This window comes from Erythrolamprus reginae, chromosome 2 (genome assembly GCF_031021105.1).
Source record: "Erythrolamprus reginae isolate rEryReg1 chromosome 2, rEryReg1.hap1, whole genome shotgun sequence".
Classification (NCBI taxonomy): domain Eukaryota; kingdom Metazoa; phylum Chordata; class Lepidosauria; order Squamata; family Dipsadidae; genus Erythrolamprus; species Erythrolamprus reginae.
Window position 1 is genome coordinate 11,374,743 of NC_091951.1, and position 14,807 is coordinate 11,389,549.

Genomic DNA, 14,807 nt, shown 5'->3' on the forward strand with positions numbered 1-14,807 from the left:
CCACCTGTTCCACCAACACATTCATATTTCGAAGAGGATTGTGGGAGCAAAAGAAACCCTAAGAGTCCAGAATCAGCAATCAAAACAAGCTTTATTCAAATGCGCTTTGCTCATTTCTGCCCAGCTCAATTTTTCACCACCTCCATCATCCACGGCCCCTACAGCCCTTCTCAACACTCGCATCCCCCGCTACTCTCGACGAAACATTCCATTAGGAGCCGAAGTAGGCCACTCTTTAACCGTCGCTACTGAACAGAGCATGCGCAGAGAACCTTTGTCGGCCCTCGACGCCGAACAGAGGACAGGTGTGGCGCTAGTTCCCTTACGAGACGCTCTAGCCAAGGGTAGTAAACGCGGTGGTGGCGTTTATAAGGGTTTGCTTCTCTAGGAAGCAGCACTCTCTGGCTGACGGAGTTAGGGAGACCAGGAGGGTGGGAGAAGTTTTGGCTGCAGCCGGTTACAACTGCGGTTTTTCACCTCAGAATCGCTGAGGGAGCGGATCCTCCCCTAAATTCAGCCTCCGAAACCGGGAAAGTGGTGGGCCGAGTGAGTGGGAGGACTGTCCGCCTTGACCGAAGGCAGTCTCGTAGGGAGTTTTCCTCCGTTGAGACTGCGCTGAAGCAGGAGACTGAATGGAGGCCCGGGGGTCTCCCCTTCAGGCGGGTAGCGACTGCGGAGGGGAGAGGGGCGGCGCAAGCGGCCTCCCTGAGGGACTCCGCAGCTCCGAGGCTGAGCGCTGGCGCTTCCGCAGCTGCGTTTCTCGAGAGGCCGAGGGGCCCCGGGCGCTTTGCAGCCGCCTGCACCACCTGTGCCGGGAATGGCTGCGGCCGGAGCGGAGCAGCAAAGCCGAGATGCTGGACCTGGTGGTGCTGGAGCAGCTGCTGGCCCTGCTGCCTCCGGAGCTGTCGGGCTGGCTGAGGGAGTGCGGGGCGGAGAGCTGCGCCCAGGCGGTGGCCCTGGCCGAAGGCTGCCTGCTCGGCCCCGCAGCCGCGCGGGAGCCTGGAAGGGGGCAGAAGGTGAGGGCCTTTCATCCTCTTCTACGCCTCTTCTGTCTCCTTTTTATACATAATCGCAATAAACATCCAGATAACACTTATTGGGTTACTTTAAATAGTATATGGGAATTACTTTGCAGAATGGGGACAAGGTCACAATTCAAAGTGTTGGTAATGACCTATAAAGCCCTACATGGCACCGGACCAGAACATCTCCGGGATCGTTTCCTGCCACACGTATCCCAGCACCCGATAAGGTCCCACAGAGTTGGCTTTCCCCGGGTCCCGTCCACTAAACAATGTCGTCTGGCGGGCCCCAGGGGAAGAGCCTTCTCTGTGGTGGCCCCGGCCCTCGAACCAACTTCCCCCAGAGATCAGAACTGCCCCCACCCTCCTTGCCTTTCGTAAATTGCTCAAGACCCACCTCTATTGCCAGGCATGGGGGAATTGAGACATCTCCCCCAGGCTTATATAGTTTATGTATGGTATGTTTGTGTTGTATGGTTTTTAAATGATGGGTTTTTAGATAAATTTTAATATTAGATTTGTTACATTGCATACCGTTATTATTATTGTTGTAAGCCGCCCCGAGTCTTCGAAGAGGGGCGGCATACAAATCTAATAAATTATTATTATTATTAAGTCATAGACTAGTACAGTGTTTCCCAACCTTCGCAATGTGAAGATATTTGGACTTCAACTCCCAGAATTCCCTAGCCAGCAAATGCTGGCTGGGGAATTCTGTGAGTTGAAGTCCAGATATCTTCAAATTGCCGAGGTTGGGAAACACTGGACTAGACAATCATAATTTAAAAGATAGTCTCAATTCGCACGCAGTGATGGAGGTGGAGAAGTGGGGAAAATTATAAACAACTCTCCTACCTTTGCTGCAAATAAAAGAAGAGGATGGGGGGAAATACTTTGAGAATTGCAATTTTCTTTTTTTTAAAAATAGTTTAGATTAAGTAATTTTTTTAAAAATGCAGAAAAAGGAACTAAAGAGCCCAAAAAGATGTATATATATATATTTACATAAAAACATCTACAAATCTATAAGACGTAACAAACCTAACAAACAGAACACTAGAAACCAGATAATGTCTAGTTATTCTTCCCTTAATAGTCTACCTTATTGTTAGATTTTTGCCCTACTATTACTCTTATTTTCCTATATAAAGAAGTTTAATACCTTTGTTACAGTCCTTGCATTTATTTTGTATGTATATTTCAATTAGTTGCCTTACTCTTTGCTTATCAGCGTAGAAAATTTCTCATTTCATTTTTTCTTATGATCTTCTAGCCAGTCATATCATTTCATCCAAATTTTGTAAAAAAAACCTGTGTCCTCTTTTAATTGTATGGTTAATCTGTTCATTTCTGCACATTCTAAGATCTTATTTATAATTGTTAAGTTAGAGTCTGTTTCTTTTCTCCAGTTTTGTATGTAATCTTGGCTGCTGTCAGTATATGTATAATATACATATTTATATTTTCATCCATGATGCCTAGTAGAAACATTTCCAGTTTTAACTCTTATTTTTTGTGCTGAGATCTCAGTTAACCATCTCTAGATTTTTTTCCAATAGATCCTAGCCACAGTGCACATCTACCACATGTGGTAGTATGAGCCAAGTTATTTTTTATACTTCCAACATTTTGCCTATATTTTAGAGGAGATTTTTACCAATCTTGCCAGGGATAGGTGCCATTGATAGAACATTTTATAGGCATTCTCTTTGTAGGATGCAGACATGATTAACTTAAAATTCCATTCCCAAATTTTTCCAAGAGGTCTAAATCAATAGTGCATTCAAAATTTTGTGCCCATGTCATAATGACCTCCTTAACTCTTTCTTCCTGCACTCTAATTTTTAATAAACAATTATATAATTTTGTTATCATTTTTCATCTGATCCCAGTAAAATTTTATCTAACGCCTGATATTTATTTTGGAAGCTGAATTGTAATAGGTCTTTTAAATATTTTTTTGAATTTGATAGTAAGGCCACCAATCTATTTCAACGCCAATTCTTCTCTTGTTTTGAAATTGTTTTGTTCATTCAGTAATTGGTTGTACATGATCTTTTTATCACGGTCTAATACATTAGGGTACATTGTGGCTTCCATCTTAGATATCCATTTTGGAATTTGACTATAATATTTCCATCTAATTTCTTTCCAATCAGGTATTAGTGTTCCTCTGATAACTGTGGAATCCTCTGATAAGCCTCTGGAAGTAACTATGTGCTTTACAGTCCTCGTTCCATAAAAAATAACAGCAAACCACAGAGCAGGAGTTCTCGAGTTCTCCCATTTTGACTTGGGTTACTAAAATACAATTGGAGAGGAAAAAAGTAATGCAATCGAGCTAATATGGTCACAGTCACTTGAAGGTGGATTATAAAGCATAATTCCTTCAGTTGCAGGAGCCATATATGGGGAAAATCCCACCAGAGCACCCGGGAGGAGATGAATCAAGTCATTCAGTAGAGCTTTTTTCAAGAAGGATACAGCTGGGGACAGCTTTCCAGGTAAGTGTAAGCTTCTTATGAAAACTTCAAACTCCTTTAGTTCATGAGCTGCTTTGAAAACTAAATGCTGAGTCTGTGTATATTTGAACCTGGTTTCTCCACAGCATGACCCAGTTAGTCTCATTTAACTTTCAAGATTGTTCTTGGGATGAAAACAAAAGTCAATTCTCAAGAGTCTTGTATTAGGAAGCATAATTAGTACAGTATATTGAAATACTTTAATCTTTCTTAAGGTTTTTCTAAAGACTTTGGAAAAGTAGTTAATAGTAATAATAATAATAATAATAATAATAGTTGTTGTTGTTGTTGTTATTATTATTATTATTATTATTATTATTATTATTATTATTATTATTATTATTATTATTATTATGTCAATGCAACACAGCAAACGAGATCACTATGCTGGATTTCGTATTTCATCACCAATCGGGCGCTTCCCAAGCACCTAGGACTGCGTGATGTAGCGGCGAATTATGTTTGCCGATCCCAGTAAAGCAGCCTTTTGCAATTGACAGAAGGAGATTTTGTCAATTCCGATGGTTTTCAAATGTCCGCTGAGATTCTTTGGCACTGCGTCCAGCGTGCCAAGTACCACTGGGACTACTTTCACTGGCTTATGCCAGAGTCGTTGCAGCTCGATTTTTAGATCTTCGTATTTCACTAATTTCTCTAGCTGCTTCTCCTCAATTCTGCTGTCCCCTGGGATTGCGATGTCGATGATCCATGCTTTCCTTTTCTCCACAATCAGGATGTCTGGTGTATTATGCTTCAGAATTCAGTCAGTCTGAAGTCGGAAGTCCCACAGTAGTTTTGCTTGCTCATTTTCGACCACTTTTTCGGGCTTATGATCCCACCAGTTTTTTGCCACTGGTAAATGGTAGTTCCGGCACAAGTTCCAGTGGATCATCCGTGCCACAGCATCATGTCTATGCTTGTAATCAGTCTGTGCGATCTTTTTGCAGCAGCTGAGTATGTGATTGATTGTTTCATCTGTTTCTTTACAGAGTCTGCACTTTGGATCATCTGTTATTATATTATTATTATTATTATTATTATTATTATTATTATTATTATTATTATTATTATTTATTAGATTTGTATGCCGCCCGTCTCCGAGGACTCTGGGCGACTCCCAACAAAAAGTAGATTCCACAAATAGGCCAATATAGCCACTTAAAAATAAATTATGGGATGGACAAATTTCTAAAATAAAAACTCCTAAAGCTGACAGGTAAGACTGTTGGCCAAGTTAAGTTGATATTTCCAATATTATTTATAACATTTTGAGACATGCCAGGTAAAAAACTCTTAGTTAGGTATTGCATGTTTTCTAACAAATTTGTATTTTGCTGAGCCAGGGAGATGAGATTCCATCCAAAACCTCCTTGCCGGGGTTGGGGTATTATGTTCCCAAGGAGTGTCATTATACCATTTGGATACATCTCAGGCACAACAGCAGCATGAATAATAATAATAATAATAATTTATTAGATTTGTATGCCGCCCCTCTCCGAAGACTCGGGGCGGCTCACAATGAAAGAAGGGAAGGGAGGCTTCCCAGGTTTAGGAACCTTATGACCTGCAGGACCTATGCCTGTCCTGTAATTAAATCATTTGATCTCTTGGAAAGGTCTTTTTTTTTAAAAAAAATAAGAATTAAAACATACGAGAAAATTATCTATCACTGAAGATGATGCTTCCTTTCTAGAGCTGCGTTCCCTCGGAGGAGTTGGCTGTGAAATTCACAGAGGAGGAGTGGGCACTGCTGGATTCTGGCCAGAAAGCCTTGTGCAAGGAAGTCATGCTGGATGTTTCTAGGAATATAGCTTCTCTAAGTAAGGACCCCTTTGGCTCTGGGTGTTGTTCATTGGGAAAGGGGTTTTCAATAAGAGGTAAATGGGAAAAATAGCTGGACTGAACTGTATAAGTAAGTTGCACCTGTTAAACCTTTCTAACCTCAGGAAAATCATAGTCAGAATGCTTAGTGTGTAACTAAGCTTCGTTGAGGGAGGGGTCCTTTCCGGCTCCCTACAAGGAAGCACTTGTGCACCCCCTCCTCAAGAAGCCTTCCCTGGACCCCGCTGTATTTAACAACTAGCGTCCTGTCTCCAATCTTCCCTTCACGGGGAAGGTTGTTGAGAAGGTGGTGTCACTCCAGCTCCAACGGTCCTTGGATGAAGCTGATTATCTTGCCCCTCAGCAGTCAGGATTCAGGCCTGGCTACAGCATGGAAATTGCTTTGGCCGCACTGATGGATTATCTCTAGCGGGCACGGGATAAGGGTTTATCCTCTATCCTGGTGCTCCTTGACCTCTCAGCAGCTGTCAATACAATCAACCATGGTATCCTTCTGCTCCGACTGGAAGGGTTAGGAGTGGAAGGCATCATCTTACAGTGGTTCTCCTCCTACCTCTCGGGGCAGTTGCAGTCAGTGTTAGTTGTGGGGTCAGAGGTTGACTCCTAGGTCCCTTCCTTGTAGAGTTCCTTAGATGTCGGTCCTCTCCCCCCCCCTGCTGTTTAATATCTACATGAAGCCACTGGGTGAGATCATCCGAGGGCATGGGGTGAGTTGTTATCAGTATGCTGATGACACTCAGGTATACATCTCCACCTCGTGTCCAATCAGTAAAGCAGTGGAAGTGATGTGCTCGTTTCTGGAGGCTGTTAGGGTCTGGATCAATGTTCCCTCTAATTTTTTTTGGTGTGGGCAGAAAGGTATAGTGTCTGAGCGGCAGTCCCTTGGTATATTGAGCTAAAAACATTACATACATACATACATACATACATACATACATACATACATACATAAACAAACAAGAAAAAAATTCCCTTCTTTTTTATTAAAAGAAATTAATAATAAAACAAAACCAAAATCTATTACTATTATTACTATCTTCTCTTTTTCCATCCCTGTCTCCTCCCCCCTGGTGTGTGTGTGTGTGCGTGTGAACTCTTGAACCATTTCCAATAACAGGTGAGCTATTGGAAATGGTTCAAGAGTTCACACACACACACACACACACACACACACACACACACACACACACACAAACAGCTGGGGTTTTCTCTGTTATTATTTGGGTGCTTTTTACCATATGCTTTAAATCAAGAGTCATTTCTCTCTCTTTCTCTCTCCCCCTCTTGCTCTCTCTCTTTTTTTCTCACTTTCACTCTCCCTCTCTTTCTATCCCACCGCCGCGGGAGAAGTCGCGCCCCAAAGCAGGAGGCGGAGGAGGAGGAGAGGGGGCGGATCGGGCGGGCAGGGGGCAGCGCCGAGAGGCCAGGGGCGTGAGGGGGCCGGAGGCACCGTGGGGAGGCAGGGGCGGCCGCGGCTCCCATTTCTTCTATTGCCAGCGCCTCCCCGCCCCCCCCCCCCCCCCGCGGGCTGGCAGGGGGATAGGGAGTGCGCGCCCATAGAAAAGGGTGTGCGGGGGGGGTATTTTGAGGCGCAAGCGCGCAGCTTACAAGAAACGCTGGTCTGGATGGGTGCCAACAGGCTCAAACTCAACCCTGACAAGACGGAGTGGTTGTGGGTTCTGCCTCCCAAGGACACTTCCATCTGTCCATCCATTACCCTTTGGGGAAACTTTGCCCCCCTCAGAAAGAGTCTGCAACTTGGGGGTCCTCCTCGATCCACAGCTGACTTTAGAATCTCATCTCTTGGCTGTGGCGAGGGGGCGTTTGCCCAGGTTCGACTGGGGCACCAGTTGCAGCCCTATTGGGACAGGGAATTTCTACTCATGGTCACTCATGCCCTTATCACCTCGAGGTTCGACTAATGCAATGCTCTCTACGTGGAGCGTTCGGAAACTGCAAATTGTGCAGAAAGCAACCACACGGGCAGTTTATTTATTTATTTATTTATTTATTTATTTATTATTTGATTTGATTTGATTTGATTTGTATGCTGCCCCTCTCCGCAGACTCGGGGCGGCTAACAACAATGATAAAAAACAACATGTAACAATCCAATTTAATAAAACAACTAAAAACCCTTGTTATAAAAACCCAACATACACACAAACATACCACACATAACTCGTAATGGCCTAGGGGAAGGAATATCCTAACTCCCCCATGCCTGGCGATAAAGGTGGGTCTTGAGTAATTTGCGAAAGACAAGGAGGGTGGGGGCCGTTCTAATCTCTGGGGGGAGTTGATTCCATAGGGCCGGGGCCGCCACAGAGAAGGCTCTTCCCCTGGGGCCCACCAAACGACATTGTTTGGTCAACGGGACCCGGAGAAGGCCCACTCTCTGGGACCTTATTGGCCGCTGGGATTCGTGTGGTAGAAGGCAGTTCCGGATGTATTCTGGGTTTGCCCAGGCATGCATGTATTTCTCCAAAACTCCGTGGACTGTTTTGGCTGCCAATTGGTTTCCAAACACAATTCAAATATTTGTTATGACCTATAAAGCCCTACATGGCATCGGGCCAGAATACTTGTAGGACCGCCTTCTGCCACGTGAATCCCATTAACCGTCAGGTCCTACAGAGTCAGCCTTCTCCAGGTCCCGTCAACTAAACAACGTCATTTGGCGGGGTGTAAGGGAAGAGCCTTCTCTGTGGGCGCCCTGGCCCTCTGGAATCAGCTCCCCTAGAGATTTGTACAGCCCCCACCCTCCTCGCCTTCCGCAAGAGTCTTAAGATTCGTTTAAGTTGCCAGGCTTGGGACCACTCGATTTTTGCCCCCTAGCCAATGAATGTGTTGAGGGAAAGTTGATCAAATTTGGTTTTGGGATGTTTTAGATTTTAAATTTAATTAATTGGATTTAAGATGTTATATATTTTTTATTATATGTTGTAAGCCACCCCGAGTCCTTGGAAAGGGGCGGCATAAAAAGTCCAATAAATATATACATAAATAAATAATATCCAGTTGAGGGACCAGTGTCCCAAAGAGCCCCCGTAGAAACATAGAAACATAGAAGTCTGACAGCAGAAAAAGACCTCGTGGTCCATCTAGTCTGCCCTTATACTATTTTCTCTATTTTATCTTACGATGGATCTATGTTTATCCCAGGCATGTTTAAATTCAGTTACTGTGGATTTATCAGCCACGTCTGCTAGAAGTTTGTTCCAAGCATCTACTATTCTTTCAGTAAAATAATATTTTCTCACGTTTCTTTTGATCTTTCCCCCAACTAACTTCAGATTGTGTCCCCTTGTTCTTGTGTTCACTTTCCTATTAAAAACACTTCCCTCCTGGACCTAATTTAACCCTTTCACAGATTTAAATGTTTCGATCATGTCCCCACTTGGTGCCAAAAAGGTTCACCACCACTGCATTAGATGCTATATGGAAATTCTTGGGCAGCTTGACATCAACAGCAAAACCTTAATCTGGTTCAGGGCTGAAAAATCTCTTAGATACCATTAGAGTCACCTGGATAACAATTTGCACCCAGCATCTCCTAGGTCAGTGTTTCCCAACCTTGGCAACTTGGAGATATTTGGACTTCAACTCCCAGAATCCCCCAGCCAGCGAATGCTGGCTGGGGAATTCTGGGAGTTGAAGTCCAAATATCTTCAAGTTGCCAAGGTTGGGTGAAGGCAAACAGCCCTCCCCCAGTGGGCCGACCTCTAGGAAGGCACAGGATGCCATAATTGCCACATCAAAATGAAGCAACGGAGAAAATTTTCTCAATGAGACAACCTCGATTGTATTGAGATCTCTCCTTTTATTGTATTTCACTTTTCCTGACATGTGGTACAGAATAACCAATTCGCGAACGCCACATACATTAAGCCATCCTGCAACTACCATTCACTCATGCACTGTATAAGGCAACCTCCTCGTGACTTCCCTATAGATAATTAATGGAAGCTCCATTCTTTGCCTTTTCCTGGATTGTGTGTTTACTGGTGATTAGCAAAGGAATGAGAGTAAGGCATATATTTCCTTATATGGAAGTTAGCTATACATTATCTTCATGCTATATATCAAGTTAATTATTTTCCATGTGGTCATGGATTCTGCAGCTTGCTTACTCAGCCTGGACTCTTGCTCCCTTTCCATAGAGGAAGAATAAGGTTTTATTCAGCACCCATTAGGCTAAAACATCACCCTTCAGCAATATTGTATCCCAAAGTTCAGTGCCTAAAAACCTATGATTACAACAGTTGGGAAAAACTGGTGCCAAACCTGATGCTCAGATGGGGTTTTTTTTTCACTGGGAAGAATCACCTCCTTTCCCATCGTGAACACATCCAGGAAACTTGGGAATGCAAAAAACTAGCATGATTGTTGACGGCTACTTTTTAGCCTGCTTTTCGGTCAAGAAATTCAGGAATGATTCCCAAAGTTCTCCCTGTTTGATTTTAACAGCCTCATGGAGGAGACTAAACTGAGCTTAGTGAAGGAGAGATGAGCTTAAGTGTACGGTACCCTGTTTTCCCCAAAATAAGACAGCTTCTGAAAGTAAGCCCAATTGGGCTTTCGAGTGCATGGCAGTAAGAACAAGCGCTTATTTCAGGGTTCAAAAAAAAATATAAGGCATTGTGTTATTTTCGGGGAAATATCATAGATAGATCGGTAGGTAGATAGATAGATAGATAGATAGATAGATAGATAGATAGATAGATAGATAGATAGATAGATAGGTGAAAAATAGATAGATGGAAGCTAGATAGATGAAAGATAGGGAGAGAGAGAGAGACCCTGTTTTCTCCAATATAAGACATGCCCTGATAATAAGTCCAATCGGGCTTTTGAGTGAAATATAGATAGATGAAAGATAGATAGATAAAAGATAGATGAAAGAAATTGAATGGGTCCAAAGACGGGCTACAAGAATGGTGGAAGGTCTTAAGCATAAAACGTATCAGGAAAAGACTTAATGAACTCAATCTGTATAGTCTGGAGGACAGAAGGAAAAGGGGGGACAGGATCGAAACGTTTAAATATGTTAAAGGGTTAAATAAGGTCCAGGAGGGAAGTGTTTTTAATAGGAAAGTGAACACAAGAACAAGGGGACACAATCTGAAGTTAGTTGGGGGAAAGATCAAAAGCAACGTGAGAAAATATTATTTTACTGAAAGAGTAGTAGATCCTTGGAACAAACTTCCAGCAGACGTGGTTGGTAAATCCACAGTCACTGAATTTAAACATGCCTGGGATAAACATATATCCATCCTAAGATAAAATACAGGAAATAGTATAAGGGCAGACTAGATGATCCAGGAGGTCTTTTTCTGCCGTCAGTCTTCTATGTTTCTATGTTTCTATCATTGTAAATTCTAATGAGAATTTATGTTTTCTTTTTTCTAAGCAGGTGATGGTGATTGTAATGGGCCAGAGAATAAGAATGACAAGCAGCTGAGGTTATTGGAACTGCAACGAGGAGTATCCGCCGAGAGCCATTCCTTCTCTTTTACTACACCTAAAATACTGAATAGAGAACATAAATTACACAAGTCTGTAAAAGATGAGTGGGACTTCAATCTAAGCAAAATGATGGAACTATGCATAAACAGTGGAAAGAGCTTCACTAGCAAGAGTAAACGTCATTGCCATCAGAGAAGCCACATAGATGAGAGGCTATGTAAATATCCGCAACGTGAAAAAAGCTTTGGTCAGAAAAGACAAAGGATTTCTCCTAAAAAGGTCCACGTGGGTCACAGACCACATAATTGCCTTGAATGTGGAAAGAGCTTTTTTGAGAACATTGATCTTATCCAACATCAAAGGATCCACACAATGGACAAACCATATAAATGCCTGGAGTGTGGAAAGAGCTTCGCTCAGAAAGTAAAACTTAATTCTCATGAAAAAATCCACACTGGGGAGAGACCATATAAATGCCTGGAGTGTGGAAAGAGCTTTATTGACAGCTGGCGCCTTACTTTTCACCAAAGGATGCACATGGGGGAAAGACCATATAAATGCTTGGAATGTGGGAAAAGCTTTAACTGGAACTATAATCTTAATCGTCATGAAAAGATCCACACTGGGGAGAAACCATATAAATGCTTGAAGTGTGAAAAGAGTTTTGCTCAAACCGTAAATCTTAATTCTCATAAAAGGATCCACACGGGAGAGAGGCCATACAAATGCTTAGAATGTGGGAAGAGGTTTAGTTGCAACAGAAGTTTAATACATCACGAAAGGATCCACACTGGTGAGAAACCGTACAAGTGCATAGAGTGTGGAAGAAGCTTTGCTCAAAGAGCTCATCTTACTTCTCATAAAAGGATCCACACAGGGGAGAGACCGTATCAATGCTTGGAGTGTGGGAAAGGTTTCGCTCGAAAAGCTCATCTTAATTCTCATGAAAGGATCCACACTGGGGAGAGACCCTATCAATGCTCGGAGTGTGGAAAGAGTTTTGCTCAAAAAGAATGTCTCATTAGTCATAATAGGATCCACACTGGGGAGACACCGTATAGATGCATGGAATGTGGGAAGTGCTTTGCTCGAAAGGAATGTCTTCGTGACCATGAAAGGATCCACACAGGGGAGAAGCCATATAAATGTACAGTGTGCGGACGTGACTTCCGTACAAGGCGTTCTCTAATTCGCCATCAGCGGATCCACACAAATGAAAAAACATAATTTCCATGGAATTTGGTAATTCACTGAGTGCAATGATATTACTTGCCATCAAAGAATGAACACAGTCGATAGACCATACAAATGCCTGGAGTGTGGAAAAAGTTTTATTGACAAATAGCGCTCTACTTTCCAGTAAAGGATGCATACGAAGGAAAAATGGTATAAATGCAAGCCAAGTTGAAAAAGTTTTCATTGGAACTGATATTATTGTCATGGAAGGATCCACAAAGGGGAGAGGCCATATAAATGCAATGGAGTGTGGAAGTCTTTATTAACAAATGGCATCTTTGACCTTCCTCTTAATTTACCTAAAAATTATATAAATTAGAATTCACATGAAGTTATCAAATTTAGAAAGCATTTCAATCTACAGAATTATGTTAATTCCCACCAAAAGGTCATATTTTCTTTCCTCTTAAGATTTATCTAAACAAATGGTTTCATTTCCAATTGTTATCTTTTGACCAGACAAAGAAGATCAGATCCGGAGTGCAAAGCTTTTTGAGCAGTTGATGAAACTCACTATGTGAGTTTCCTAACATATTTTGAGTAAGAAACACTTGATACTCCTACACTTGGGAACATTAATAAACTCTTATCACCTGCAATTCTCTTGCAGACTCCTTGTATTCTTTTTCCCCCTATCTCATCCTATAAACATGAACAATGATTCTGAGCCTCATGTTTGACCGCTCTAGGGCAGTGGTGGTGAACCTACACCACCTTGAGGCTCGACTACTGTAACGCTCTCTACATGGGGCTACCTTTGAAAAGTGTTCGGAAACTTCAGACCGTGCAGAATGCAGCTGCGAGAGCAATCATGGGCTTTCCCAAAAATGCCCATGTAACACCAACACTCCGCAGTCTGCATTGGTTGCCGATCAGTTTCCGGGCACAATTCAAAGTGTTGGTCATCACCTATCTCAGCGACCGGTTAGGTCCCACAGAGTGGGCTTTCTCCGGGTCCCGTCAACAAAACAATGTCGTTTGGCAGGGCCCAGGGGAAAAGCCTTCTCTGTGGCGGCCCCGGCCCTCTGGAACCAACTCCCCCCGGAGATTAGAATTGCCCCCACCCTCCTTGCCTTCCGTAAGCTCCTTAAAACCCATCTTGCAAAAGGGTTGATATTCCTGGAGGGGTCTGTAATATGGTAAATGATTTAGCTTTACTAGATAAATGGTCAAAGCAATGGAAACTGCAGTTTAATGTTTCCAAATGTAAAATAATGCACTTGGGGAAAAGGAATCCTCAATCTGAGTATTGCATTGGAAGTTCTGTGTTAGCAAAAACTTCAGAAGAGAAGGATTTAGGGGTAGTGATTTCTGACAGTCTCAAAATGGGTGAGCAGTGTGGTCGGGCGGTAGGAAAAGCAAGTAGGATGCTTGGCTGCATAGCTAGAGGTATAACAAGCAGGAAGAGGGAGATTGTGATCCCCTTATATAGAACACTGGTGAGACCACATTTGGAGTACTGTGTTCAGTTCTGGAGACCTCACCTACAAAAAGATATTGACAAAATTGAATGGGTCCAAAGACGGGCTACAAGAATGGTGGAAGGTCTTAAGTGTAAAACGTATCAGGAAAGACTTAATGAGCTCAATCTGTATAGTCTGGAGGACAGAAGGAAAAGGGGGGACATGATCGAAATATTTAAATATGTTAAACGGTTAAATAAGGTTCAGGAGGGAAGTGTTTTTAATAGGAAAGTGAACACAAGAACAAGGGGACACAATCTGAAGTTAGTTGGGAGAAAGATCAAAGGTAACATGAGAAAATATTATTTTACTGAAAGAGTAGTAGATCCTTGGAACAAACTTCCAGCAGACGTGGTTGGTAAATCCACAGTAACTGAATTTAAACATGCCTGGGATAAACATATATCCAATGTAAGATAAAATACAGGAAATAGTATAAGGGCAGACTAGATGGTCCATGAGGTCTTTTTCTGCCCTCAGTCTTCTATGTTTCTATGTTTCTATGTCTGCCGTCAGGCATGGGGGAACTGAGATATTCTTTCCCCCTAGGCATTTACAATTTATGCAGGTTATGTTTGTAGGGATGTTTGGTTTTACAATAAGGGTTTTTTAGTTATTTTAGTATTGGATTTATATGATGTTTTTTATTGTTGTTGTTAGCCGCCCGGAGTCTACGGAGAGGGGCGGCATACAAATCAAATAAATAAATAAATAAATAAATAGATTGCAAGAGGTGGAATGCAGAGCACTTGGCATACGAGCCATCGCCCTGGCTTGGCCCTTCTGTGCATGTGTTGGGCAGGGGCCAGTTGGTCTTTGGATCTCCTCAGTGGCTGTGCATGCGTTGCATTTTGGTGATTGAGTCACTTGAATTTCCAGATGCATGTACTCAGTTTGGGTACCAGTTAGAAAGAGGTTAGCCATCTCTGCTGTAGGGGACAAACCCACATCTGGAGGTCAATTTCTCACTTTTTTAATGTAACACAACCCTTTTGAATCCGGATTAATTCTACAAGAATGCACCAGCCTACAAAGATCAAATACAAAGGTGAAAATAAAGTCAACACTTCAACAGAACACAGAGATACAAAACAGAAAAAGTGTAGGAAAGATTAGCATCAAATCAGTCTAAAACTGATAATTACCATCAAATCAAATTCTGTTGTTCATACCAGAACATTCAGATCAAATTTTTACCTCAGCTTCGTTGCAAAATATATCATAAATTTATTTATTTATTTAATTTATTAGAT

At 42.4% G+C, this 14,807-nt stretch overlaps 1 protein-coding gene across 2 annotated transcripts; it reads left to right on the forward strand.

Annotated features, from left to right (window-relative positions):
* The first annotated feature begins 254 nt into the window (after positions 1-254).
* Positions 255-12,690, forward strand: LOC139159705 (zinc finger protein 436-like). Of its 2 annotated transcripts, none has more exons than XM_070737042.1 (4): positions 255-1,016; positions 3,416-3,526; positions 5,238-5,364; positions 10,803-12,690. In XM_070737042.1, the coding sequence occupies exons 1-4, from the start codon at positions 633-635 to the stop codon at positions 12,080-12,082; spliced, it is 1,902 nt and encodes a 633-aa protein (XP_070593143.1). In that variant the 5' UTR covers positions 255-632; the 3' UTR covers positions 12,083-12,690. The 2 variants fall into 2 exon arrangements, with proteins under 2 accessions (XP_070593143.1, XP_070593142.1); XM_070737041.1 differs by having other exon boundaries at positions 264-1,016; positions 10,800-12,690.
* Positions 12,691-14,807: the final 2,117 nt, after the last annotated feature.